At 37.2% G+C, this 27991-nt stretch overlaps 2 protein-coding genes across 3 annotated transcripts in view; one reads left to right on the forward strand and one right to left on the reverse strand.

Annotated features, from left to right (window-relative positions):
- fyb1b (FYN binding protein 1 b) overlaps positions 1–27991 on the reverse strand; it is a 95289-nt gene that overhangs the window by 55136 nt on the left and 12162 nt on the right. The gene's annotated exons all lie outside the window — the stretch shown is intronic.
- mfhas1 (multifunctional ROCO family signaling regulator 1) lies at positions 124–27989 on the forward strand. The gene is made up of 3 exons (XM_082141912.1): positions 124–3407; positions 26192–26589; positions 26687–27989. Exons 1-2 carry the CDS (start codon positions 563–565, stop codon positions 26320–26322), a joined length of 2976 nt encoding a protein of 991 aa, XP_081998038.1. The 5' UTR covers positions 124–562; the 3' UTR covers positions 26323–26589; positions 26687–27989.

The raw sequence follows: 27991 nt of genomic DNA on the forward strand, positions 1-27991 counted from the left end.
CGCGACGCGTCCTTCGTCACCACCTGACCAATCAAAGCCTTTGTTTACGCGAGCATCGCGTCGCGTCGCAGGCGGCGTAGAGAAGGTGGGGCTCTGACGCAGTGCTGCTCCTGTGAGCATTCACTGCTGGCTGCATGCGCAGAGAATAGGCGGAGACACAGGGGAAGACCACAGCAACCACCACTGCCCTTCTTTCATTCTAACTCACTGGATAGTGGATATGTCTTAGGTTTTTTCTCATGTGGTATCAAAGGACGCGCTGGCGGAAGCCAGCCACATGATCTAGGCTGAATATTTGTGACATTTAATGCGCGCGTGTTGGTTTTACCCTGTGATCGAGGATGCGTGAAAGATCGCAGCCCAGCCCTGTTTTCTTGAATGCGATTGAACGGATCCACATATTTTCGGATGAAGATGAAATCGGCAAGGTCTAAATGTTGGTTTCATCTGGATTGTTGTGCGGAGAACCAGAATCGATGAAGCAAGTGATAGCGGCACCATGCTGCCTAGGTGATTGATCACTGTGCCCAATGAAAACAAGGAGGAGCACAGCTTCGATACGATGGCTGAGGAGAATAACCTGAAGACTGCTAGATTATGGAGGGATGCTGCTTTGCGCTCCAGGAAGCTGAGGAGCAATCTGCGACAGCTGACTCTCAGCACCAAAAACAGCCAGAAAATTACATTACCCGAGGACATAAAGGAGATTGAGGTCCTCAATCTGGGCAACAACTCACTTCAAGAGCTTCCAGATGGACTAGGTTCAACCCTCACCAGGCTCCGCATCCTTGTCCTTCGCAGAAACAACTTTGCCACTGTTCCCTCTGCAGTATTTCAACTTAGTCAGCTGGTTGAGTTAGATATCAGTCACAACTGCTTGAACCACTTTTCAGAAGATATTGATCTTCTCAAGGGGCTTAAAAAGTTGTGCATCAGTCATAACAAAATCCAATACTTGCCATCTCAGATTGGGACATTGCAAAGTCTGGAGGAGCTTGACATCAGCTTCAATGAGCTACATGATTTCCCCAGGTCCTTTTCACAGCTCAGGAAGCTCCGAACACTTGATGTGGATCATAACAAGCTGCAGCGTTTCCCCTCTGAAATCCTTGCCCTCTGTGATCTGGAGGAGCTTGACTGCTCTGGGAACAAACTAGAGGGTCTTCCGGGTAACATCATGATGCTCCAATCCATAAAAATTTTGTGGCTCAGTAGCACCCACCTCTTATTCTTGCCTGAAACATTTTGTGAGCTGCAGAACTTGGAGAGCCTGATGCTCGATAATAATTTCCTCACAAATCTGCCACAATCATTTGGGAAACTGCAGAAGCTGAAAATGCTCAATCTCTCCTCAAATTTATTTGAAGATTTTCCTCAGGTTATTATCAAACTCACCAGTTTGGAGGAGTTGTATTTAAGCCGGAATAAACTGTCGTTCCTCCCTGAGGTAGGACAGCTGTGCAATCTTGCTAATTTGTGGTTGGACAATAATAGCATAACATTTCTCCCAGACTCTATTGTAGACCTTGGGAAATTGGAGGAGCTGGTTTTACAGGGTAACCAAATCGCCATACTCCCAGACAATTTTGGAAAACTTGCCAAAGTCAACATTTGGAAGGTGAAAGATAATCCTCTCATTCAGCCTCCATATGAAGTGTGCATGAAGGGGATCCCCTACATAGCTGCCTATCAGAAGGAGCTTGCACACTCCCAATCTGCTGTAAAACCCAGACTTAAACTGGTTTTGATGGGCCAGAGAAATGCAGGAAAAACCACACTCAGGCAGTGCATCGTCAACAAACCGTCAGATGCCAAGATGGCCATTGGATGTAGGGGTATTGATGTGACGAACTGGGTAGCGGATGCAGAACGCAGTCTAACGTTTATTGTATATGATTTATCCGGTAAGCAGAACTATGATCTCATCAAACCCTTTTTCCTCTCTCCCGGAGCTCTTAACGTTTTGGTGGTGAATCTGAAATTATATACATCAAAGAGCTTCTACTCCCATGTAGGCAGTTTCCTCCACCTGCTCAGTGCCAAGGTGCCACATGCAGTTGTTTGCATTGTAGGGACCCACAGCGACTTGTGTGAAGAAGTCGAGATTGAAGAAAAGTGCCTGGATATTCACAGACAGATTTCGCTCCAGGAAAAAACAGACACTGAATGCCTACATGTGTTTGCCCTGCAGGTTGACGAAGCCCTTGAGCAAGGTTACAATGTTCGGACTTCGAGCCCCCATGTTCTCTTTTACGGGGTCACAGATAAAAATTTGAGGCGTAAAAAGTCCCAGTTGCAATATATGCTCAACAATCGACTACAAATCCTTTCTCCGGTGATATGCGTCAGCTGCATGGAGGTGCAGAGAAACATCCAGCATTTGAAAGAGAAGCTCATGTCTGTCGCCGATCACAGGGAGATTTTCCCCAATCTTCACAGAGTCCTGCCAAAGTCATGGCAGATGCTTGAGGAACTGCATTTTAAGCCACAGGATTTATGGCTTTCCTGGTGGGATTCGGCCCGGTTGGGCCTTCAGGCCGGGCTGACTGAGGACCGTCTGCAAAGTGCACTCTCTTACCTACATGAGAGCGGTAAACTTTTGTACTTTGAAGACAGCATGACGTTAAAGGAATACGTCTTCCACAATCTACCCCGGTTTATCGCCATCTTGAATGTGTTTTTCCAGAGGGACCTCGCTGCAATGCTTGAGAAACTACAGGATGAAGGAGATGACGGAGATAACGCCAGGTCTACGCAGATGCATGGTCACGTGGAGGGTTTTCTGTTGCATGGCCTGCTGCCGTCAAACGTCATTCGCTTGCTGCTTAAACCTCTGGTACAGACACAGCAGGACTTACACCTGATCATGGAACTGCTGGAAAAAATGGGCGTCTGCTACTGTGTCAACAAACCTCGCAGCAAGCCGCTTAATGGGGCCACCGTCTGGTATAAGTTTCCCAGTCAAGTCAGCAGCGAGGAGCCCCATCTTGAGGCCTCGGCCAGTGGGAGCTCATCGGTCCCTGGTCAGTTCTTCTCGGTCGAGCAGCTGCAGATTGAATACAGATTTCCTTTCCTCACCCCTCTTGGACTTTTTGCACGGTATAGTGTGCAAATCAACAGCCACGTGGTGCAACGGTCCGATGGAAAGGATCACATCTTTGCCTATCGGGGGAAAGTGCCTGTGACGGTGAGTTACCGGCCCTCTCGGAGCAGATTGCAGCCTGAGATCCTCTCCATCTCTAGCCATGCATCCTTGCCAAATATCTGGACAGCTTGGCAAGCCATCATCCCCCTAGTGGAAGAGTTAAACGTTCTTCTGCAGGAATGGCCTGGCCTTCACTACTCTGTGCATGTCCTGTGTTCCAAGTGCCTGAAGAAAGGGTCCCCCTATCCACATTCCTTTCCAGGTTAGTGTTTTGCTATTTTCTTCACAAATGTGTTTGATATGTGTTTCTGACCATCATTTGTTCTTTCCAACATATATTTCCATTGATTTTATGCTATTGAAGGGATAGTTCACCCAACAATGAAAGTTCATCCATCATTTACTCACCCTGTTATTACAAACCTGTATGACTTTCTTTCTTCTGCAGAACACAAAAGATATTTTGAGGATTTGTTTAAAATGTTTTAATTGTTTTTGGCCATACAATTAAAGTCAATAGGATCCAAAACAATTTTCAACCCCATTCACTTTTATTGTATGGTAAAAAGAATCTCAGACATTTTTCATGTTATCTTAAGAAATGCATACAGGTTTAAAAAAAAAAAAATATATATATATATATTTTTTAAATGAACTCTCGCTTTAATATTATTTTGAATATGATGGAAAACAAGTTAACCAGATGCATTCAATCATTTACATTTACAGTTAATGACTTACATTGTTTTAGTTTACCTCTAATATTCAGTCATAAATCCCTCAGGCATATACCAGAGCAAATAAAGAGTGAAATTAATTCTTCAGTGATGAATAAGGTAATCTTTGCAGTGCTGTCACTATGGAGGTGTATGTCTGGGTTTATTGCCAAGTAAACACTGACACAGTAAAGGGTGAATCAGCAGGAAATTAAGTCATCTAGGCGAAACAAAGAATGAGAATGGCTGTCCATGACAAGAGGGATGGGGAGGGGAGTCTCGGTGGGTTTGAAGCCACACCTAGAAACACAAATTAACTTGGTCTGTCTGCCGTGCTGCTGCGAACACACTCGCACATCCACAGCAGTGGAGAGGGTAGCCATGGTAACATCAAATGCCTTTCTTCATGGGATACAGACTAGGCGCAGCAGTCACTGGCATATATAGTAACCTAAATACTAGATTCCAGTATATATTTTTTTAAATCATAAATAATTGATTTATGTTAATATAGTACACATTTCTTTTCTTGGGAGTCTTGTATTCTGTAGTTTTGCACTCTCATAGACTAGGTTAGGTTCACCACGGCCCTGTTGTCTTCTGACAGACTTCATTTATGAAGACATCCCACACCCCCTTAGTTTCTAAAAGAGTAAAATCTGGGGGTGAATTCTTTTACTGGCAAACTATGTGGTTATTCTTAGCTTTAAGGATCTCATTGGGTGATAGTTATGTATGTTGTAATTTGTTGTGTTTATATCCAGTGTTGGAACAGGCACAATTTGAGTGTTATTTTAAAGATAAAGTGGTTGGTTTATGTAAGAGACATACCTTACTGAACACACCATGTCCATTTTTGCCAAATAACAGTCAAAGACAGCGTTTACTTAAGCTTATGTAATGAGGCCCAGTATGTTATTGCATGCTAATTGTTTCACCCATCCTGGAAAGGAAATGTGTTTCACTATGACAAAGTACAATAGCCCAAAAGTATTTGGTCATTTGGTGTTTAGTCACTTGAAATGTCTGAATGTCATCGCATTAAATTAAATCTAAACAAACCTAACCAATTGGACTTTGTTTTTGTTTTTGTTTCAAAGAAACTAGGCTAAACCTGTTCTCCGAACTAATTCCACATTTCTCAACCATTTTTGAAATGTTTAGTCTATCTTTGCTTTTACATTTTTAATTATATCTTTGTTTGATAATTGAAAACCTAACACATTTATGTGAATAAATGCCACTTGATTTTTCTTTTTTTGTTATAAATAAATGTCTAAATACGTTTTGGGCCCTCTGTATTTAAAATGATCAATGCACACAGACGGTAGTATGTCTTGGGTGTTTTCATTGATGCATACAATGCTTGTCATTTGTGCATTACACTGTGTCTGTGTGTATTCCTAAAGGACCAAAGTTGTGATTTAAAACATTTTTTCAATGCGATTCTTGGCCTTCTTGGCCCTAAAGTCTTTGTTCTGCACAGTGATAATGTTTTACATACTATAAAATAAACCAGACGCTATGGTTCATTCATTTTACAGTTGCGTTTTAATGATCAAATGAATTACATTAGTGTTATGTTTAAATAGCTGGGCAGGATGTCCTCTTAGACTTGACAGCTCTGTTTCCTGAAGTCTCACTGTTTTTTCCCTGCTGTCACATGATGAGACAGGATCAGGTGGGGCAATTCCTGACTCACATTAGTTCTTAACAACAGCTCACAAGATGTAAAGGCCCTGTGCCATGGCAAAGAGTAAAGACCTGTTTGGCCTGCTTAATGAGTGCATTAGCTTTTAAGTACCCATTATTATTCAAGGCTGGATTTGTTGAGTTCATTAATGATAATAGATATTGACTGCAAGCTGTATTTGTGCTATGGGGTGTATATCTGTTTCTTTGTTTTACCATAAACAGGTTTCCTGACCGAAGTAAAAACAGAACAAGTTTAGCAGCAAGGTTTTTTGATCCTACCAAATTTAGGCATGATTTTTTTGGCCCACTTGCATGTTGATTTACTGTTGAAGCTCTCTGAAACACTAAACACAGTGTGATGGTCACAGAAAGTTCTCCTTTACTTAGAAGAGTACTGGGATCCCAAAAATGCTTGCTTTTAGATGAATATGGATGTCCAACAGCAGAATAGTGTTTTCAGATAATAAAATCCAGATAATAATTTAGCATATTTAACTTTTTTACAGCTTTTATTTCAGTAAGCATTTGGAAATCTATCTATCTATCTATCTATCTATCTATCTATCTATCTATCTATCTATCTATCTATCTATCTATCTATCTATCTATCTATCTATCTATCTATCTATCTATCTATCTATCTATCTATCTATCTATCTATCTTTCTTTCTTTCTTTCTTTCTTTCTTTCTATCTATCTTTCTATCTATCTTTCTATCTATCTTTCTTTCTTTCAAATTCAGGACCTTGACTGGAATTTAAAAGGATTTCTACCTCTTGAGTAGGAGCTTGTCTGGGTGTACATGTGTTATGTAAGACTGTTTAACATTTAAAACAACAGTCTGGAAAGAAAAGCTGGTGGACGTGTTTTGCAGGTGATGCGAACTTATTGATTTGAACGTACGTCCTGTTCTCTTTCCTCCCTAGATCTTGACTCTGTATTTAGTGACGCAGAAGTTTGCACATTCGGATATAAGTATTAACACAACAACCTTAGTGTGTAACCGATAACCAATTGCCTATTAATTACAAGCAGTTCTTGACAAAGTAGAATTTGTCCTCCACATCCTTTTAAAGCACAAAGAATGTATACACAGTTTGGCAGTAAATTACTTTTGACAGTTGGCTTGCATGCCTGTTACATCCATTTGGCATCTTCAGACAGGGTTTGAAAATAAGGAAAATGCTGGCATAACCTGTTTGCTGATGAACCCGGATGGTCAAAATTGAGATGGCAGTTGGTACAGTAACTTGTCTGACCCATTTAGAAACTCAGTCAACTGATATTTAGTCTTTTGGCTCTTGGACTGGGTGTTCGAAATAAGAGCCCTCTCGTTACCCTGAGCTAAATTCAGTCACATCAGAGCTGGCCGAAGCACCTGCACTGTCAGCGCACTGTACTTTTTGCCTGTATCGATTGCCATTAACGTACGTATTTGAGCATATGTTGTTGGTGGAGTTTGTCACTGGTGCCAGAAAGTGTCTATCCTGGCGGCGGTCAGGGCAGCAAGTCTTTTTAGCAGCTTTTCTTAGCATGCACTGTCCATCATCTTGCCAACTGACCTCAGCTTTTTGGGAACCTTACTGGTATTTTGAGATATTTTGGACGCCACTGTTCATGGCTTTTGACAGACTAATGATGGCGTTTCTCTACAGGGCAGTTTAAATGACAGGGTTTTCAATATTGTTTGAACTAGGCCTATAGGTGGAATATTTCACTCTCCCAGATTTGATGGTTTGAATAAGAAGATCACGGATATAAAAATTCTGGTTAATACAATGATAACCGATAAATGGCAAATTTTTTTTTTTTTACTGTTTATTTGATTAAATATTTAGTTTAATATTGCATTCTTAATACTATTTTGTCTAAATTATTACAAAAACACTCAAATCTGCTGTTTTAAGTGAATTTAGGCATCACAACATTTGCATTATAATGAACAGTCTGAAAAAAAATGTATATTAATTTAATGAAATGGAAAAATACTTCTAAAGCATTTATTAATCTTAGTTCATGTTAATTTCAACATTTACTAATACATTATTAAAATCAAAAGTTGTATCTGTTAATATTATTTAATGGACCCGAGCTAACTAAATTTAACAAAGACGATTAAATACTGTAACAAATTTATGGCATTGTTAGTTGATGTTAAATAATTTACATTAAATAATGGACCTTATTGTGAAGTGTTACCTAACTTTTTAGATATAACTTTTATAACTTTAAATATAAGCTTTTTATTGTAAATAAGACCTAAATTTAGATAAATCTGTTTTTAAGGTTTGCTAAAGATTGTGTAACAATATTATCATAAAATGATTTGTTTAAATCTAACTTTTTAGATATGACCTTACTGTAAAGTGTTACTACTAACATTTTAGACACAACGTTTATAACTTTAGATATAATCTTTTTATTGTAATTAGGAACAACTTTACATTAATAAATCTATTTTTAAGATTTGCTAAATTATATATTTTTAGTGTTTTAAAGATTAACCTTTAACGTTTTAGATATAACTTTAATCTTTTAAATAAAGTTAATTGATTCATCTTTTAAAACTTTAATGTTTCTTGTAAATAAGAATGACATTTTGATGGCCTTTGTTCAGTTGTTGGCCTTGGTAAGGATACCTCAAGATGTATATAGAATACCCATATGGTTGATTCTTCTTCTTCTTTACATTAGCTCTGCTTTCAGACATTTATGACATTCCCTGTCAGTTGGGGTATGTAGGGTCAGTTTGATTCCTCCTGTTATCCCCTTAATGGATTTAACAGGATTACCCCGTGAGTGAAAGGGAACCTTAAAGACTGGCAATTAAGCCAAGGCAGAGTTGGTTAAGTAATCATAGCCTGACGAACTGTAACAACTAATTCTCACACAGTCTTTGGTGATGTGGAGTCCTCAGCGAGTTTATATGGCATCATATTGTCTTTTTAAGGAACTACCCTCAGGATGAGAGAGCTGTTCCTGGATGAATTAGAGATGGGGATTTACCTCATCGGTGTAATAAACATGTCTGAACCTGTACCAAGATAAAACATTATGGCTTTAGAACAAGAAGGAATAATGTATGACATAAAAAAACTCAAGATAAGACGAAATTTATGAGATGGATGTGTTACGATCCAGACGTTGCCTATTGAATGTGTGTGTTGTGATCGGTCAGGGTCAACAGGAGTTTTGTATATTTGCGAGTATTTCCGATATGTAAAAACCTGCTTCCCTCTATTATTGCACTGGACCTCCGGAAATTCTGCTTGTGAAAACATTCCAGTGTCAGAATTCTGTGAAAGTATGCTAATTTTGAGATTCGTAATGGTCAGCTACGGTGCTTTCTTTGTGTTTCCTTGATTTTTATCTGGTCTCATTAGATGATGACGACTTTGGCTGTTTCACAAAGACAGTTTTATCTCTAATGATCACTGGAAGTTTAGAGCATGTGTTGGACTGTCTTGGAGGACTCTGTGTGAAATTACATTTGAATCATTATTATACAACTTTCCATTGTTCTATTTATTCCTTGTATTTATTACACAGCACACAGGCAGGAATGATGGCTATCTAAAAGTGGAACAGGAAACCTTGGGGTGGTTCTGTATTAATTGGCTCAAATGTCCGTCTCACGTGTGCGTGAAAGTGATATGTCTCTTATTGCATGTTTGTGCTAATGATATCAGATTTCTGTTTCACGGCTATATTGCTGTGATTTTGTTTAAAATCATGCGTTACGACAATTCCAGACTGCCATTCTTGCTCCAGAAGAGTCTGTAAACTCTCACACCCATCTGTATGATTTCATGTCTGCTTTGCATGTTTCAGCCTGAAACCTTGTATTCCCGAGCACCGGAATAATCTGATGCTGTCAATCCTGTTATGTCACTACGTTCCCTCAAGGTCTACATTGTAAGCCTGCAGAATTATCCATGTGACCTGTGCAGGGCTGGGTAAAGGGTTTGTAATGCATGTGCCGTCTTTTTCAATGTTTTCATCACATGAGTCACATCTGCAGATTTATCCACGTCAGACATCAGGGTTGTAGTATGAAATCGTTTGAAAAATGTAATATGTAGTAGCATGTAAATGTAGTAGCATTTACAACAATTGATTTAGACAAAATAGTATAGAATTTAAAAGGTAACCCTTTATTTTGATGGTCCACTAGAAATTCTTCTAACTATAAGTAACTTTGCAACTACATATCAACTAGCAGTCATTAGAGTATTAGACTGTCTGCTTAATATCTGCTAACTAGGGATGCACGCTATATCGGCCACCATATCGGTATCGGCTGATATATGTTCATTTTTAATGTTATCGGGCCGATAAGAAAATTTGGCTGATATATTAAAGCCGATAAATAATGGAGTATTTTCTTCAGCTCAGACTCTTCCGATGCGCACTGTTCGCCATGATGGTTTTGTATTGCTTGAAATATGATTGGAATCACTTTTAAAAAGGAATATACAGTTAGGTGCAACATTTGCAGCACACGTCTGTCATATATAAGCTACATAACATCATAATTGTGTGCTTGGGACATGGTTTTTAAAGGTGAGACTTTTGTTTTTGTAATCAGGCTCCCAAAAAATGATATAAAAATGTGTATTTAGATAAATCGGCTATATGTTATTGGCTTTCAAATATAAAGAATGATCTGTTATTGGTATCGGCTAAAATGTTCATATCGGTACATCCCTACTGCTAGTGCTAACACATTTTGATGCTCCCCCAACAGACACTCATACTGACTATATTGTCAGTAACCGAACTAACTACATTATATACTACTATATAGACTACTAACCGAACCCTAACAACTAACCTTAACCTAACAGTCTACTAATACTCTGAGACTTAGTTAACATGTAGTTGCAATGATACTCCTAGTTAGAATGTCTAAAGTGGACCATCGAAATAAAGTGTAACCTTTTAAAATTAGCCATTAATCAGCCATAACATAAAAACGAATTATTGGCTTATTGATATTAACCATATAATATTGGTGGATCCCTATAATTACCATTTTTTTTTTAACATGTACTATGGTAATATCATGGTTAATTTAAACATATAGCTTGCTAATGCCATGATTGTCTTTGAAATACCATGAAAATACTATGGTATATGAATGTTAATCATATAGGACCATGATGTTTATGAAGTTCCTTATACTACCACTGTGTCATTGCACCACCTTATATTTTTCTATAAAAGCAAGATGATGATTTATTAAGCCTCTTTGGTTAAAAATGAATGATGAATGATCATGTTTCTCATGTTTAGAGATAAAACAGACGTGCAGAACCTTCCATCCCAGATCTCCATCATTTTTCTAAAGTTGTTTTCATGGTCACATACGCTTGGTGCAAATCAGCATAGCATGGTGGCAGTGCCGAAAGCCTTGACGGGTTATTAAATATGTGTAAATGTGCTATCAGCGTTCTCACTGTGTCAGCAGGATTAGATATAGCAGCTCTCACCTTGTCCCTTTCTGTGTTGTATCAGCTCTTTGCTAGTCAGATGTTTACATGGTTCTTTTAGCCTCAGCTTATTTTAGCCCAGATCGGATCTCTGCCCATAGGCCTCATCAGATTCTGCTCTGCATCTGCTGAAATAGCATTGCAGACTTCATACTTCACCATGGAATATATCTTTTAAGTGTGTTCTAGTAAAAAAAAAAAGAGTATTTATTGTGACTCGTGTCTTATTGATTTGTGCAGTTGTGCGTAGCTGGAGAACATTGATTAGATTTTCACGTGGTATTAATGTTGCACGCTTCATTTGTTGATTGTATAACTGCTGTACTGCCAGCTGCAGTGAGTGGACAGATCTATCCATACGGATTAAGTGCTCCAGCCTTGACCTTTGGCAGTAAAAGCAGCGTGAACTTCCTCCAAAGGGAGAGATGCTGCTATTCCTGGAAACCAGTGTTTGAGACTGCTCTGTGGCCAAGAAAAGTCTTGTGCACTTGAGAATTTCAAGTTAGGACAAACGTTACATTCTCATAAAATAGACAGGGTACATACTGAGTGAATGTTTACGTCTGCTTTGGTGAAATAATTGATACTGTGTTTATAAATATGTTTAATCATTTTGCATCACTGCATACTGGGTTAAATTTATGAACACATGAACGCTGATTTGCTTCACACTTTCACTTGAGTGTGTTCAGCATACTTGTTAACTCATGCGCTGTGAAGTAAACCTATAAGACAAACAGAAGATTTGCCTTAAATTTAACGGATAAATAACATGTACTTTTATTTGGCTCAGACCCTGTCTTTGAGAATGGTGATGCTTTTTTTTCCATTCTGAGTTATTTTAATGGAGTCATGTGGGAAAGGGGGATGTTTTCAAATGTATTTGTCAGTAAATACATTTAATAAATATGAAAGTAATATGCATTATAAAAAAAAAAAAAAAAGCACCTCAGATATTTTAGTGTAAGTTCAGAATATAAATAAATTAAATAAACTGTTTAAAGGTTTGGGATCAGTAAGATATTTTATTTCAGCAAAGATGCATGCAATTAATTAAATGTGACTAAATAAATCTATAATGTTACAAAAGATTTATATTTAAAATAAATTTCCTTTTTTTTTTATCAAAGATTCCTGAATAAAATGTATCATGATTTCCACCAAAAATTTTTTTTAAATTGATAATAACAATAAATGTTTCTTGTGCAGCAAATCAGCATTGAATGATATCTGACGGATCATGTGACACTGAAAAACACTGAAAATTCAGCTTTGCCATCACAGGAATATATTACATTTTAAGATATATTAAAATGGCAAACTCTTGAATGGTAGTGTAAAAAAATGTCAGATATTATGGTGTAATTAAATAAATATAAAAGTAACTGAAGATTTGTATTTTTTTTTTAAATAGACTAATTCAAAAAGTCTTTTATTTTTTTACAATTTAAATGAATGACAAAAGACAAAATGAATGTTTTTCGCTGTGAATTGTTCATTTCAGTTCGTTCACAAAGAATTGTCATCCTCCCTTATGCTGCCGTTGAATTTAGAGATCTCTGGTTCTCTCTTATTTAGAGATCTCTGGTTCTCTCTCTGTGGGCTTCCTGCAGCTCTAAAATCAATACAAATTCAATTGAGCATAATTGGCATAACGTGTCAGCCTAAGCTAGCGGAAAATGATGGTGGCTTGGTGGATGGCCACGATACATGTCGGCAGTGATCTCATTTCAGACCAGATGTGAACATCTGTCACGAGCCGGTCAGATGACAGATCAAACTTACAACAGCCTTTTTGCTGTTTATGTACTACATACAGATAGATCAAGTGTTTTTCCCCAAAAAATATTTGACTCATTTGAAGATAATGTTCTTCAGCTGTCTTGAATGCTAGGTACTTCCCATATGGCTTCTACGGTCACTGCTTTGAGAAGTGTCATTGTTGCAGACTGCTTGACCTTTAGGCAGGCCTCTTTGCTCTGTCAGCAGATATGCGTGTTTGCACTCTTCCGGTGTTTAATTCAAATCCACTCTCAGTCAAAGTCAAGAGTTTGTCTCTAGTTTAGCAGGTTCTACTGGCATAACATCCTGTTTGAGGACCCAAAAGACAGTCTCACAATCCCAGATTCACGTTATGGAAAACTGTTTGCTGTATAAAACCATATAGTCCACTTATTTTTTGAGTTGTCTGTCAAGTAAACAGTATGTGTTTTTTGTTGTTGTTAATAATAAAATAAAATTGGGGTTATATTATTAAGTGGTATAGTCTATTTGGGATCCTTAATGGCACCATCTTTAATGGGACCAGTGTTCTTTTACACTGTAAAAAAAAAAATTACATCCCCAAGTCAAAAATTTCAAGTGACCGATAACATCTTAATTTTTCAATTAGTCTGACGTATTAATTCTCATTGAGCCAATGTTAACAGACTATTGCAACAAGAATTTCACTTGGGCCAATTGAAAAATTTAGATGTTATCGCTCACTTGAAAATTTTGATTTGGGAGGGTTAGAAAGTTTTTACAGTGTAGCATTATTTATATAATATTATAGTATTTATTCATAATTGGAATTAGCTTTTATTTTTATATTTTCAGTTTTATTTTAGTAGTTTAATATATTTGTAATCATGTAATTTTACTTCCACTTAAACTTATTTTATGGCACGTAAAACAAACCGTGTTCATTTGAATTACATGTCACTCATGGTCTCGTCTTGTCTAAGTGGGCGGTGTGACCTCAAGCTGTCAAGACAACAACACAGAGCACTAGAAACCTAGATGGATTGTGTGAAATAGAGTGGGAACAAATCTGGTTCTGTTTATTCATTTTCGTCTGGCTTGATTGAGATCTGCACAAATGAAGCCCCGATGTTTGATTACAATATTGTTTGACATTGTGTTAGCTTTTGATGGACGTCTCTGTCTGGGGTTCACAAATAGCAAACGGACAATAAAGAGAGGAATTAGAAACATCTGGAATGAAATGAAAAAGACACCAGATTTGGGTTTGAAGAAGAGAATAGATGAATTCAAGAAAACTCAAGAAAAGTTTACAAATTCCTTAGTTACTCACTCGGTCGGATCTGTGAATAATCAGTTGTGTTATAATCAGATTTTTGTAATGTTACTGAGAAAGAGCGAAATGGATTTGTCATGGTCAGTTCCCCTGTTGATTTCCCTTCATTGTCTGCAATGAAGTCTGATGATGCTGATTTTGAGTCATTTTGATGCGTCTCCCATGTCAGTAATAGTTGTTTTTATGCTTCAGTCAGCAATTTGGGTCCTTGGTTCCAGCAGATGTTATTTTGTGGATGAATCTAATAATGACATTTAAAGAGTGTTTTAAATGTTAAGGTCATTATTTGCTCACCCTCATGTTGTTCATACCTGTATGATTTTCTTTTTTCCATGAAACACAGAATGACAAAGTCAGCGAGTTGAATCATTCATAGTGGTTTTGTTAAACAAATCAGGTCAGACCCGTATACGCAAAAGAACAAAAACAAAAAGCACGCTGTCATATGGGCTTAAGTATGGAGGATACTGACGTCAGTGTTTACATGTTTATTTATAAGCTCAAGCTGATGTGCCTTTGTACACAGAAGATAAGGAGGATGAAGACGAGGATGAGGAGAAAGAGCTAGTTTTTTCTGTTTTTATCTTCTAGTCTCCCCTTAAGTTTTGCTTGTATAGAGCTGTCACCATGATACTTATGACCTTGCTGTCCTTCCACTGACTACCATCATGGTTGTCTTTCATATTAACCGAATGACCAAAGAACTACTGGTATGTAAAATCTTTGAAGTGACTTTTGTCAGCCCAGAATTGTGACAAGAGTGACGTAAAAGTCTCAGGAATTCTGATATGACTATTCAGACTGAGGTCGCATTGTAAAAAAATATGACCTGTATCAGATTTAGCACCACATATGGAAGAGAATTGAAAAAATCTGATCTGAGTCACAAATGAGCAAAAAACAATCCGATTTCTGCCACTTTTGCCTGCAGTCTGAACCTGGCCTTTGTGTTTGAAATGACATGAAGGTTGTACTATCCCTTTAACTTGTGTTTGTTGTTGAGTGCAAGTCAGAAATGTATAGCCAAAGTGATCACCCTATAGTTAATGATTGTGTCGAACTGGTTATGCCTGTTGACTTTAATAACTCTCTGTCGTTCTTCTTAGAGATATGAAGAATAGAGATTCATTGGATTCTTCATGGTCATGAGCAGACCTTTGATTTCAGGGCTCTTCAGTGACAGATTTCTTAAAAGCATTGAGCATGTGTTTAAAAGGGATTCACTTCTAACCTCAGCCGTTTGGCTTTTTTAGCAGAGCATGGAAATCTCATCAGGACACACAGCACTGACTGAGACATCTGAATCCAGACGACTGTTAAGCTCTGGCCACGTGTCGATGAATGCATGACGCATTTACATCAATGTGTATTGTTGTATTCTATTACTGTAGTATAGTATAGATATTCATCAAATGATGAAGAGCATTATAACCATGCATATATAAATGTATCCAAAACCTATCAAATAACCACTGCTATCTTCAGCGGACAATTCATCCCAGAGTATTCAGCAAAAACTAATGCAGGACTTGATTTGGGCATAAAAAGTAGGCTGTAATAAAATTGTTCAATAACACTTCAATGTATTTCAATTTTAATATAAATATTTCTGTTTGAATTTATAAATGTAAATTTATTTATTTGTTATTTATTAGGTTTCCCTGCCCACAAGGCCTTGATTACATCAGCAGAAAAGTAGTTTCAGATAAAGTTTTGATGAAACTTCCTTTTGTGCTCTGATGATTTTGTTCATTTTGATTTCATGTTCTTAAAGGGGTCATAAAAAAAAAAAATCCATGTAATAAGTTATTTTAATATGTTCCATGAGGTTCACTCATAATGTAAAAGAAACATATTATTACATAACACAAACTATTATTTGCCACCTTCATTCTAAACCTCTGTGTGAAATTATCTGTTTTTAATGGGCTGCTTGTCAGTAAACAGCCACTGGCTAACGTCGTTGCATAGGAAACAATATCAACGCCCACTCGCTATTGCACGTGAATAAGTGTTCTGAAAGCATTCCACATAAAACCGTCATTTACAGACAAAGCATAATGATGCAGCTGCTGTCAGATCCAAATCCAATACAGTTGAACTCTCCCTTACACTGTACCTCGTTTACAAAATAAAATGCTCCAAACAAACACCGAATCCTCCGCTGCATTTCCGGGCGCCATTTAAATAAACCATCCACTTGTTTCTGACCCTGGGATGATCGTTCTAAAGTCTGTACAGAGATGCAAAAGAGCTTTGTAAACTGGACGCGTCAAAGCGAACGCTCATTCACTCTTCAATTTGTCCTGTTGACGACAGACTCAAGTGCGTGGTGTATGTCAGAAAATGATCCTGCACCTGTATACTGTATCCAGTGTAGACCACGCTCGTGATAATAATGGGTTCTATTTGCTTTTAACGCGATGCAACACTTACATCCGTTCAGGGCAAATGTCAACTGTTAAGCGACTTGACGCCAGAGAACTGTTCGTCGATGTCTTGCTCCGGAGGCAGTCATATGCAAATGTTTTTGCACAGGTCACCCAATGTCAAAATGAGCCGTTTTTGGAGCTTGGGTTTAATAAATGCTTTGTTCATAACGAAGAGGGCCTTTTAAGCTATGAAACTTGCAGGATGTTTTACAGGTTCAAAGACCTCTTATATGTCAGAAGATAAAGACAAATTTGATTTCTCATGTCATGATCCCTTTAAGTATCACTTAAGTCTATTTCTGTGTGAGCATAAGCTGTGTGTACATGCGTGTGTACATGCGTGTGCATGGGGATGACCCTGATTCACTCTCTGACGCGCTTTGTGCTTTATCACTCAGAGCGATAATCCTCCGTCCGAGTCGCTGGCCTTGTGTGGCTGCTCACGTCTCATCCTGCTGTTCACGCTGCAGTCTTGCCTGATCACGGTTTACCAACAGTGAGAAACGAGGGATGCACACCACCATATGTGGTGCAGAAAGACAGTTGCAGCACTGAGAATCAAATATAGGTTCAAAAATTCACGAATTTCACAGTGTGGTTTTGTTGTGAATGATTCTATAAATCAAGCTGAACTTCTGCATGACAAGCGCTATGTCAGCTACACGCAGTTAATTCCGGGGGCAGTTTATTTTGGCAGTACCTTTATGAATCCACATCCTCTGGACACTCGGGAAAAAGATGAAGCATTGCAGGATGTCTTTGACCCAGATTTCAAACTTCACAAAGGGCCGCAGAGCGAGTCACAGCATGAATGCGTTAAAGATAAAACGGCTTGGGAAAATATCTGGAATGCGACTGGAGGGCTAGACAAGCCTTTGTCTTTTGTATGTGTGTTTTGTGTGTGGAATGTTGTCTTATTCAAGATAACAGACGCACAGAGCTTATTGGACGCTTTGGTCTTAATAAAAGTAGTTACATCTTTATTTTCATTTTTTTAAGGGATGCATGATATATCGCTACCATACTATTAGATTTTTTATAGGGCCCTAATTTAAAAAGTCGCTGTAAGGCAAATGCTTATTATGTTTCTTGCATGTTATATGTTTGGCAACAGTTCTTCTAACCCTAATTGATTGAGTTTGTAGCTTTTCATTTCTTAAACAATCATGTAGGAAGACACATCATGGCCATATTCCAGGATGACAATGTCAAGATTCATCAGGCTCAAATTGTGAAGGAATGGTTGGGAGGGAGCATGAAGAGTCATTTTCACACATGAATTGGCACCTCTGAGTCCAGACTTTAAATTCATTGAAAGTCATTGGGATGTGCTGGAGGAGACTTTTAAGAGTGCTTGACTTGCATTGTCAATACACAATTATTTCAGTCAAGAGGGGCATACATTTTTGGTCAAGATCTTGTATTGACAATGCAAGAGTCAAGCACTCTGTAAAGTCTACTCCAGCACAACCCTTAAGACTTTCATTGAATTTAAGATGTACCAATTCATGTGTGAAAATGACTCTTCATGCTCCCTCCCAACCATTCTTTCACAATTTGAACCTAAAATTTTGACTTTGTAATTTATTTGGACAAAATAGTATAGAGTTTTAAAATCAGCCATTTATTGGTTATCTGCCATAACACAATAAAATAATTACCAGCTTATCTGTATCGGCCAGAATTTGCAAAAAATAATTACATTCATTTTAATTGTGCAAAATAGGTTTTAAAATCATCATTTCAGACTCAAATATTTTATTTTTTTATTCTTTGAAAAATCACCTTTATTTTATGTCATATTGTTTAAGTTATTGAGAGTTAGTTATATAGCTGATTGTTGATGGAAAATGTAGTGCTCAGAAAACAGAAGATGAAAATGTGTCATTGGAATGCAAGATCTTAAGTATGAGCAATAGACTGTAGGAGTGGAAGCTAGACATGCCATGAGTGAGTGTAGCAACAGTGGGCTTTGTTATGGAGATGTGTCTCATTGTTTCATTCTTTTTGCTGCTTCCTGTCCCAGCGAGTACAGGATGTTTAAACTGCAGTGGGCCCTTATGGAAATGTGTTTATAGATTCAGGGTTTGGAGATTTATTGTGTAGGTAACTAATTCTCTAGGTTCAAGTTTTTGTCCTCCCTGCCTCCAGGCGCGGGGCAGGTTTACCTCTCATTAATGACTGTTTGAATTGTGTGTAAACGAATTAGGTCTCAATTTCATTATGGTGTTGGGTGGCTGTTTCACCTGTTACTGTTAATGAAGCAGCAGAGGTATGTGTTTGTATTGATAGCTGACAGTAGTGGACAAATAAGTAGAGACAAAAAAATGCTAATTTTATGTATAAATGCAGCTAATTATATATTAGGGGTCGTAACAATATATCGTATTGCAATGCAAAAATGCAACAATATGTATCGTGGATAGTGACAATATATATTGTGTGTAGTTCACCCAAAATAAAAATTACTGTGGGAGGGGAAAATAAATAAATCAAGTTTTCATAGTTTTAGTGTCAGTGCTACACTAAACTACTATATATAATGTTGAATATAATGTATAATAAAGCAATGGGGGAATATTCGTGAGTCTTGATAATGTCAAATGTCTTATGTTACCAGTAAAAAGTGGCCAACATTGTTATATCTAGCCAGTGACAGAGTGCAAGTATATTCGTCTAAAATCAGGATCATTATCATATTTTTATTCTGGTGTCACCATTGTCCTGTGCATTGGGTTACCAGCACCAAGTCCAAGCCTTTTAATTTACACTTCCAATGTAATATCAAATTTAGAAACAGGAGAGTCGAGGTGCGTATTTAATTCTGCAGTGAGTTGGACAGGTGTGGTTTTATGTTTTTAGTATACAGCCTGGGTTAGTACCTGGACATCCCTTTCTGACAGCTTCCTCTTGCATCGACAGTTACTCCTGTTCGATGTGGTACGTCCTTCGTGGTGGTATGCTGACATTACCCTCCATAGCTATCTCTTTGGTTGTTATAACTATAGCTAGATGCAGTGATAAACAGTGTTTCAACAAGTTTCACGCGTGTCATTCTCTCTCAAGCAGTGAAAGTAGAATCAATCCATTTACTGTCATTCTGCACCCTGGCTCTCATTAATAAGTAATAATTGTGGACTGAAGTGAGTCAGCTGACCTGAACTTCATGTCACAACATTGTCACCCCGTATGTTTGGACTTTAAAATTCCTTCAAGCCAGCAAAGTCGATCCTCAGACTTAAAATAGCTAACCAGATACATGTAAACCATGTTTAGAAAGCTTCAAAACTTCCAAGACCACTGATATACCTGACTTGTTTTCATTACTTATTAACTCTTCTCATCAAGAAGAGGAACTTCTGCTGATCATTTAGATATGTTTTAAAACATTTCATGTATATTGTGTGCTGCCGACATGCTCAATAGTATGGAAGCTTGTTTCCGCCACTTAAAAAAAAAAAAAAAAAAATTGCGACTTTTTATCTCACAATTCTGACTTTTTTTCTCAGAATTGCGAGATATTAAGTCAGAATTGTGAGATATAAAGTCGCAATTCTGAGAAATAAAGTCGCAATTGCGAGATATAAAGTCAGAATTCTGAGAAAAAAAGTCAGAATTGCGTGATATAAAGTCAGAATTGTGAGATATAAAGTCGTAATTGCGTGTTATAAAGTCAGAATTGCGTGATATAAAGTCAGAATTCTGAAAAAAAAGTCAGAATTGCGTGATATAAAGTCAGAATTGCGAGATTATAAAGTCCAATTCTAAGGGGGAAAAAAGACGGAGTTTTTTTTTTTTTTTTTACCTCAGAATAGTTTATATCTCACAATTCTGACTTTATAACACGCAATTCTGACTTTATATCTCCCAATTGCGAGATATAAAGTCAGAATTGCGTGATATAAAGTCGCAATTGCGAGTAAAAAAGTCAGAATTCTGACTTTATAACACGCAATTGCGACTTTATTTCACGCAATTCTGACTTTATAACACACAATTCTGACTTTATATCTCGCAATTCTGACTTTATAACACGCAATTTTGACTTTATATCTCGCAATTATGTTTTATAAAGTCAGAATTGCGTGATATAAAGTCGCAATTACGAGAAAAAAAGTCAGAATTCTGACTTTATATCTCGCAATTCTGACTTTATATCACGCAATTCTGACTTTATATCACGCAATTCTGACTTTTTTTCTCAGAATTCTGACTTTATATCTTGCAATTGCGACTTTATTTCTCAGAATTGCGACTTTATATCTCACAATTCTGACTTCATATCTCGCAATTCTGAGAAAAAAAGTCAGAATTGTGAGATAAAAAGTCGCAATTTATTTATTTTTTATTTTTTTATGTGGCGGAAACAAGCTTCCATAGAAACAAGCTTCCATACCATACAATAGAGATAAGAAAGAATGAGATTAAAAAAAAAAGAGAGAATATTCTCAGCATAAAATATCCTCTCATATTTTTATTCCAGTTTAGTTAGTCTTGTTAAACTGACATTTGCAACCCATTTCACTTTGCACAATTTTATGTATTTCCTAGTGTAATATGAGAAAAATTGAGGGTGTTTGTTTATTGGTTATTGATTGGATCATTTAGCTAGTTTATAAGGAGAGATTCGTGCTACGAGGGAAAGGTTTTTATTTATTTTATATTCATTGCGCACTAAGAGCAAGAATTTGCATTGGGAAAATTCTTGATTAAGAAAAATATTGATTTCTTGATTCAATTTCTTGTTGACTTTAAGGAAGTATAAAGAAGCCTCTTTTTTTCTGTTTCTGTGACCGTACAGCTACAATAAGACTTGTCTGTTAAAGTCATTGTTCTTCGCACAGGCCTTGATAGCTCATCATGGTTCATTGCTCTTGTGTTTTATCCATAAACCTGCAAGCCATTCTTGCTTACTGGGGATTGTTGTACGGTGATATTGACGTGAAGCTTTGGCTGGGGAGTGCAGTATACCTTTTATGGACCTGATAATGCACCTCAGAGAGCAAGAACAAAAAGTATGTGATGCAGAAATGGAGAGTCTGGCAGAGGAACAAACAGACCCGAGTGCAAAAACACACCTGGAAATGTTATTCAGGGCAAAAGTCAAGAAAGAAGGCAGTTTCTTAAGTTTTGATGCCAGAAATGACTGCGTTCCAACCCATATTAGCAGCACTATGACCCAGACTAGAGGAGGAGCGAGTAATAATAATAACTAGTGCATGAATCAGCAAGAACACTCACCTTTATTCCATATGATTCCCTTAAAGGGACTTCTGACTAATTTCTCAATCACTGTCTACAGTGAACACATCATGTATAACCAGCAATGAGACCTTTGGCAATCACTGTGTGCTAACTGTTTGTTAATCTCACATAAATCTGGTTTCTATCTGTTGGACTTGCTTTGGCCTTCATCTTTCTGCTGAGTGACCAAGTTCAGTCTAGTGGAATTTCCTCCTTTATTTAGAACGAAGGAGAGCAGAAAATCAATAAGCCTAATGGCGTAAGTGGTGTACCAGTCAGGCCACTGTGCCGAGGATGTACTGTATAATGCAATGCCATGATGTGCAGTTATTTTATGTGTTAAAGTACATAACTAGGAGTTTTCACAGGAAATTTTCACATTTGTCTAATCTTTTTAGCTAATTGCACATTACTTGTCAGGAAGCTGCATCGTTAAACAGCTTCATGGCATAATTTGCTTCCCCGTTGGTGTGGGAGACGTTTCACTGCAAGCCATTTTTTCAAGCCAAGTCTATTGTTAAAATCAGATCAAACCTGATGTTAGGATGGATCAAGGCAATATTAGTGGCTGGCGCATTATTATATCGTTAATGCGCATCAGATTATTTATAGTTCTTCTGTGGGGTTGATACTGTATAAAAGCTGTGCTTAGGTCACAAATAAAGGAATCTACATAGACTCCAAAAACTCTTAAAGGGATAGTTCACCCTAAAATAAAAATTAAGTCATATTTTACTCACCCTAGTGTTGTTCTAATGCCATATGCCCTTCTATCTTTTATGGACCACAAAAGGAGAATTCTTATGCTTTTTTTCTCACAACCTGTGTGTTTTTTTCTGGGTGAGACGAAGTGAACTTTCCCCCCCAACACAAGTAACATCAATCCCATTTCCAGTATATAATAATCATTTTAATTTGAGAGATTAACATGTTGCCATTAAATACGTTTTTTTCAACATATTGGCTGCTTTTCGAATTCAAAGTCACGTGGAAGCACTGTACAGATGACTGTGGTCTATAATCTCTTGGATTGACACATGATGTAATGCTTTGTCTTCCTGCGGTTGGTCTGATCCCCCTGAAGTACTCAAAGTGTGCCATTAGCTTATTGACTTGCTGACTAGCACACTGGAATCCTTCATTACAGTCTCTATGTATTTATAGACATGGACGACTCTTCTATCAATTCAGGCTGCTTAGGCTGAATCTAGCACACTTGTTTTTGTGCAGTAGACAATAAAAGATGTTGAAAAACCATCAGGGTTTGCTTTCGGAAGATAAACTGACATAATCCACCTCATAAAGGCATACAGATGCGCTTCTAAAGTATTATGGGAACTGGTAGTTCTTCAGAAGATCGATGAGTTTTAAATTATGAATACAAAAAGCTTTAATATCTTTGGCCCTATCTATAAGCCATTGTGTTTTTGCAGGTTTATTCACTGGACTCAAGAGTTCTTACTCATGCCCAGATAAAAGATTGTTAAACAGCGCCGCCTTGTGGTAGATTTTAAAGGTCCATTAGAAAAGCCTTTGAGAAAATGTTAAATGACTTATATTTCGATATTTCTTTAAAATTTGATATTTGAAAAATAATACTTGACGATGTAAATAATATACGTCATAAAGAGGGCTCCAGTTGGTCTCAAATGCGACAAAAACAATAAACGCACCGCAGTAAAAAAACATTTATATATTTTTTTTATCTCCGTTGAATGTGCAACTTTGTTTCCTTTGTTTCTGAAAGCAGCAGAGCGAAACAGTGCCTGTCTGCTTTATTTTTTTCATCGGCCTTGGTTCTAGAAGTATTTTTCCCATTCATTTTTCCAATAGGAATTAATGTATGCTAAGGTATTAATGTTAACTAAGGTATTAGTTAAAGAATGGTAAGCTATGAGCCAAACCAACCAGCTCTAAGATGAATCACAATATTACAAACGTTGATTTGAAGCAAAAAAGTATTTGGAAATCGAACAAAAGACAAACGGGTTCCATTTTAATGAGGGAAAGAACTACAATCCCATGAAGCAGCGTGATTGAATGACAAAAAAAAAAAAATGTATGGATAACTATTGATTTAAATATGTTGTTTATGTATAAAACAGTAGCCTATACATAATTATAGATGCATACGATATTTAATATTTACAATATTTGAGAGTGGGAGGGAGACTGACTAGCCTACCTAATTCGCAGTACTTCATTGGAGTGGACGGGAGTGTTTTTTTGTTGTTGTTTTTTTACAGAATCATTGGTAATGTAGTTTTTCACCAGAAATTCCACTGTTATAACTCGCAGTAGGTCTGTAGGTCTTAAAGGTCTATTATTTCGTCAAAACAATTCCTCTATGTACTGAACTGGTTCTTTTTTAATGAGCCAGTTAGCCTTGAGCTCCCTCTTGAGGTAGCATTTTGAATCAGACTCACTCAGTCAGTGAACCACGATTCATTTTTGATTACGTTCGATTTGAAATGGACAATGAACTGTTACTGTGTCTGGAGTAAATGTTAGGTCTATCAGCAGATATGGGCAGTATTTCAATTAAATGTATTTTAAATACGTATTTAATTACTTTAGTGTATTTTGTCATTTGTATTTTGCAGGTGTGGAAAAAATAAAATGTAGTTTGTAACAAAATAATTTGATGGAGTGTATTTAGAGTATTTTAAATACTTAAGAAATATCACCATATGCTTATCACCATAGTAAATGATTTTTCCATATTTTCGGTCTGATGTTGGCAATGGCAATGTCCAGGTTAGATGCACAAAAATCACGTGACACCCTGTAGACTGGGCTCCCTCCAAGAAGTGAATGAGTTTTGAACACAGGAGAAGTCGTCATACGAATTAGCCACATTTTTATCACTCGTACAAATTCGTACGAATTGGTCGTGAGATAGTGTTGGAAAGGACCTGGCTTCACTGGACTCGTATCCACTAATCAAGCTGCTCTTCGTGAGATTCAACACCACTCTGTCATCATCAGCACCAGTTGAGCATCTCTTTTCTTTTGCAGGCATGGTCTACCGCCCTCATAGAAGGGGATTAACTCCTGAATTATTGGAGAAGTTGGTTGTACTTAAAAACAACTAGCCTAAATGACAATGGTTTAGTTTTCTTTTTTGTAGCATAGTTGTGTTATTGCTACTATTTCTGTTATTGACCTTTCAATAAAGTTCCTCATTAAAGCTGTTAGTGCACATAACATAAATATAGATTTACAGCTGTTTCCCCTCCCTTAGCCAGTGGTGAGGAAATGTCTCTCTACGCTTATTCAAGCCTTAAGGCACGAGTAGAGTAACGGTGATAATATGGCTACGTAGCCTACATCAAACACATTTTGCTATTAAGGGCAGCCTATACCACACCATTGATGTGAACTTAGCTATACATGCCATTTACGTCAGAGGGAGCCATTTCAGACCCTGTAGAGATTTAGTGAAATGGCCATGCTTTTTTATTTTGCTACTTGGCCATTTTGAATTTACACATTTCTCATATTTGTGTTATTGCTACTATTTGTGTTATTGACCTTTCAGTAATAAAAAAAAAAAAAAAAGACTTAAAGGGTTAGTTCACCCAAAAATGAAAATTCTGTCAGTAATTACTCACCCTCATGTTGTTCCAACCCCGTAAGCCCTTCGTTCATCTTCGGAACACAAATTAAGATATTTTTTATTAAATCTGAGAGCTGTCTCACTCCTCCATAGGCTTCTAAGACATTATAACTTGCTGGCCCAGAAAATGCATTAAAGACATCGTTAATATAGTCCAAGTGACTCCAGTGGCTCAATCTTAAGTTTATAAAGCGACGAGAATACTTTTTGTGCGCAAAACCCCCCCCAAAATAACGACTTTATTCCACTTTTCATTTCCTTCTCTCTGGGCCTCGAGTTATTTCACGTAGTAAATCTGCGCAGCGCGTCTGTGTTGTACGTCACACGTAGGCTCACTATTGGCCGACGCTGGTCATGTGTGTGATGCGTGTGACGTACAACACAGACGGGCTGCGCTAAAACACTATGTGAAATAACTCGAGTAATTACTGACAGAATTTAAATTTTTGGGTGAACTAACCCTTTAAGATTATTGTGGGAGTATTTTTTTATTTTCTAAATACTAATTACTTGTATTTTATTTAAATACATTTTTCACATCAGTATTTTGTATTTTATTTTGTTACATTTCATGAGCCAGTATTTGTAGTTTGTAACAAAATAGTTTTTGATGTATTTGTGCCCACCTCTGACCTATTATAGTATTATTTATTGAGCGATTTGGTAATCTGGGATCTAGAAAAGTCATTTTATTTATGTTGTGGAGCCCTATAAAATCGCAGATTGTGAATTAAACAAAACCTATTTTGTCTTTTTCTTGACATTATAGGTGAGCTGTTAAGTCAGCCCCGACCTGAGGGACTTACTGAGATCATCTGCCCCAAGAACGGCTCGGAGCGGGTCAATGTGGCACTAGTTTACCCTCCAACCCCGACTGTGCTTAGCCCCAGTCATAAATGACACTGACTTCACCTGCACTTACCTGCCTGTGAATGGCTTCCACAGACCGCTGCACCTCTTTCCCCAACATCTTATATGCACACGTGTACACACACAGAAGTATATGTGTTTGTGTGTGCTAAAGCGTACACCCCACTTTCCTGTTGCCTCTACCTTTCATTCCTCATCTGAGGGAGATGATGGACCACTGGATACCCGACAAGTGCAAAGAAGGTTTATAATGGAAGCTTGTCATGGGGAGATCATCATATCAGGACATAATTACAGGTATACTATTTTGAAGCTATATATATAATGATGGATCATGTTTTGGATCTCCTTTTTTTTCTTTTTCTCATTATAGTCATGTTCTCTTCTTTTTCAGGTGTTCAGCTCCGACTGCCAACACACGATGAACTGAAAGTATTAGAAACTTTTACACTGACATCCTGTTTTTGTCTATTTACACCTAAAGCATTTTCAATCACCCTGAGCCTTCTTTGACGCTTTGAGCTTTTCAGTTCAGTCTGAGATGAGCCGTTCCTCTGCAAGTTCTTGGACATTCCCAGTTGTTGCATCTCTTGGACTGAACCCACATCTTGTGCTGCTGCAGGTGGTTCAGCTGACAGAATATGGAAGAGAATGGACTTGTTTCTCCTCAGACACAAGACAGACATTAATTAGTGAGGTTAGATTGACGCTTTAAGTGATATTGTACTTTAAATGCATGCATTTGAAATACTAAAAGGATTATAAAATAACATAAATGCACTAGCGCAACCGTCTTGAGAGGTTTAGTCGTATTGAACATGAAAAGACAGAATTGTTGGGCATAATTCTTCTGGATCTATTTATTGGTTTTCTGCTCAAATACACATTGCTTATTTTGGGTGGAGAAGATGAGACATTTCAAAGGATTTTAGTGATGCGTGCAGCCAAAGATGTGAAAATGTTTCCCTAAACCACTGACACAAAAGCATCTTTCTATCTTTCTTTCTTTCTATACCTACATTTATACTCACATACACTTAAGTGCTATACAGCTAAGCATACTCCATAGCATGAGGATATTATTTTAAGCAAGTATCAGCCATCTGGAAGATTTTCATGATTGTCACATTGTTTCTTGCATGTTCAAACTTTCCCATAAGATGCAGTTTTGGATACATATGACTAAATACTGATGTATAGTAACGGATGTACAGAAATGGTACAAGTACAATAATTCAGCCAAGGATGTCTTTTCACGCTTGAAGAATATTGTGTAAGCATATCTGCTTAACGGTAAGGTTATTTGATATATATTTAATTCACTGATTGTAAAAGCAGTGTCTGAATCAAATTGTACATATTTATCTAATAAGTGCACATTATCTAGAACAAAGAAGCAAGACGTTTTTATAAGAACTGATTCTTACTTAGAAACTACTGTGTATTGTTTAATTTTTTTTGAGGAGAGAATCTGCAATACGTGTAATGTTTTGTGAACTGTTGATAAACTTTTGTACGTAATATTTTATTTTTGTAAGCTAATAAGCTGTCACCAGTATCCCACATTATTTACTGTGCATTGTGCATGGCTACTGTGCTCAATGTAAATGCCACAAACTGTTTTCTAAATTATAAAAAATGTATTCTTTCTCATTGTAGGGCCACAAAAACACCAAATATAAAGGCTGGTTTCCACATA

This window comes from Leuciscus leuciscus, assembly GCF_965113295.1.
Source record: "Leuciscus leuciscus genome assembly, chromosome: 16".
NCBI classification, from domain to species: Eukaryota; Metazoa; Chordata; class Actinopteri; order Cypriniformes; family Leuciscidae; genus Leuciscus; species Leuciscus leuciscus.

What these genes read in the sequence shown, in the direction of transcription:
- mfhas1 (XM_082141912.1), top strand. Translation starts at nt 563, where the DNA reads ATGGCTGAGGAGAATAACCTGAAGACTGCTAGATTATGGAGGGATGCT. An exon ending in CTATCCACATTCCTTTCCAG is followed by an intron (nt 3,408 to 26,191) that starts GTTAGTGTTTTG and finishes TTGACATTATAG; the next exon opens with GTGAGCTGTTAAGTCAGCCC.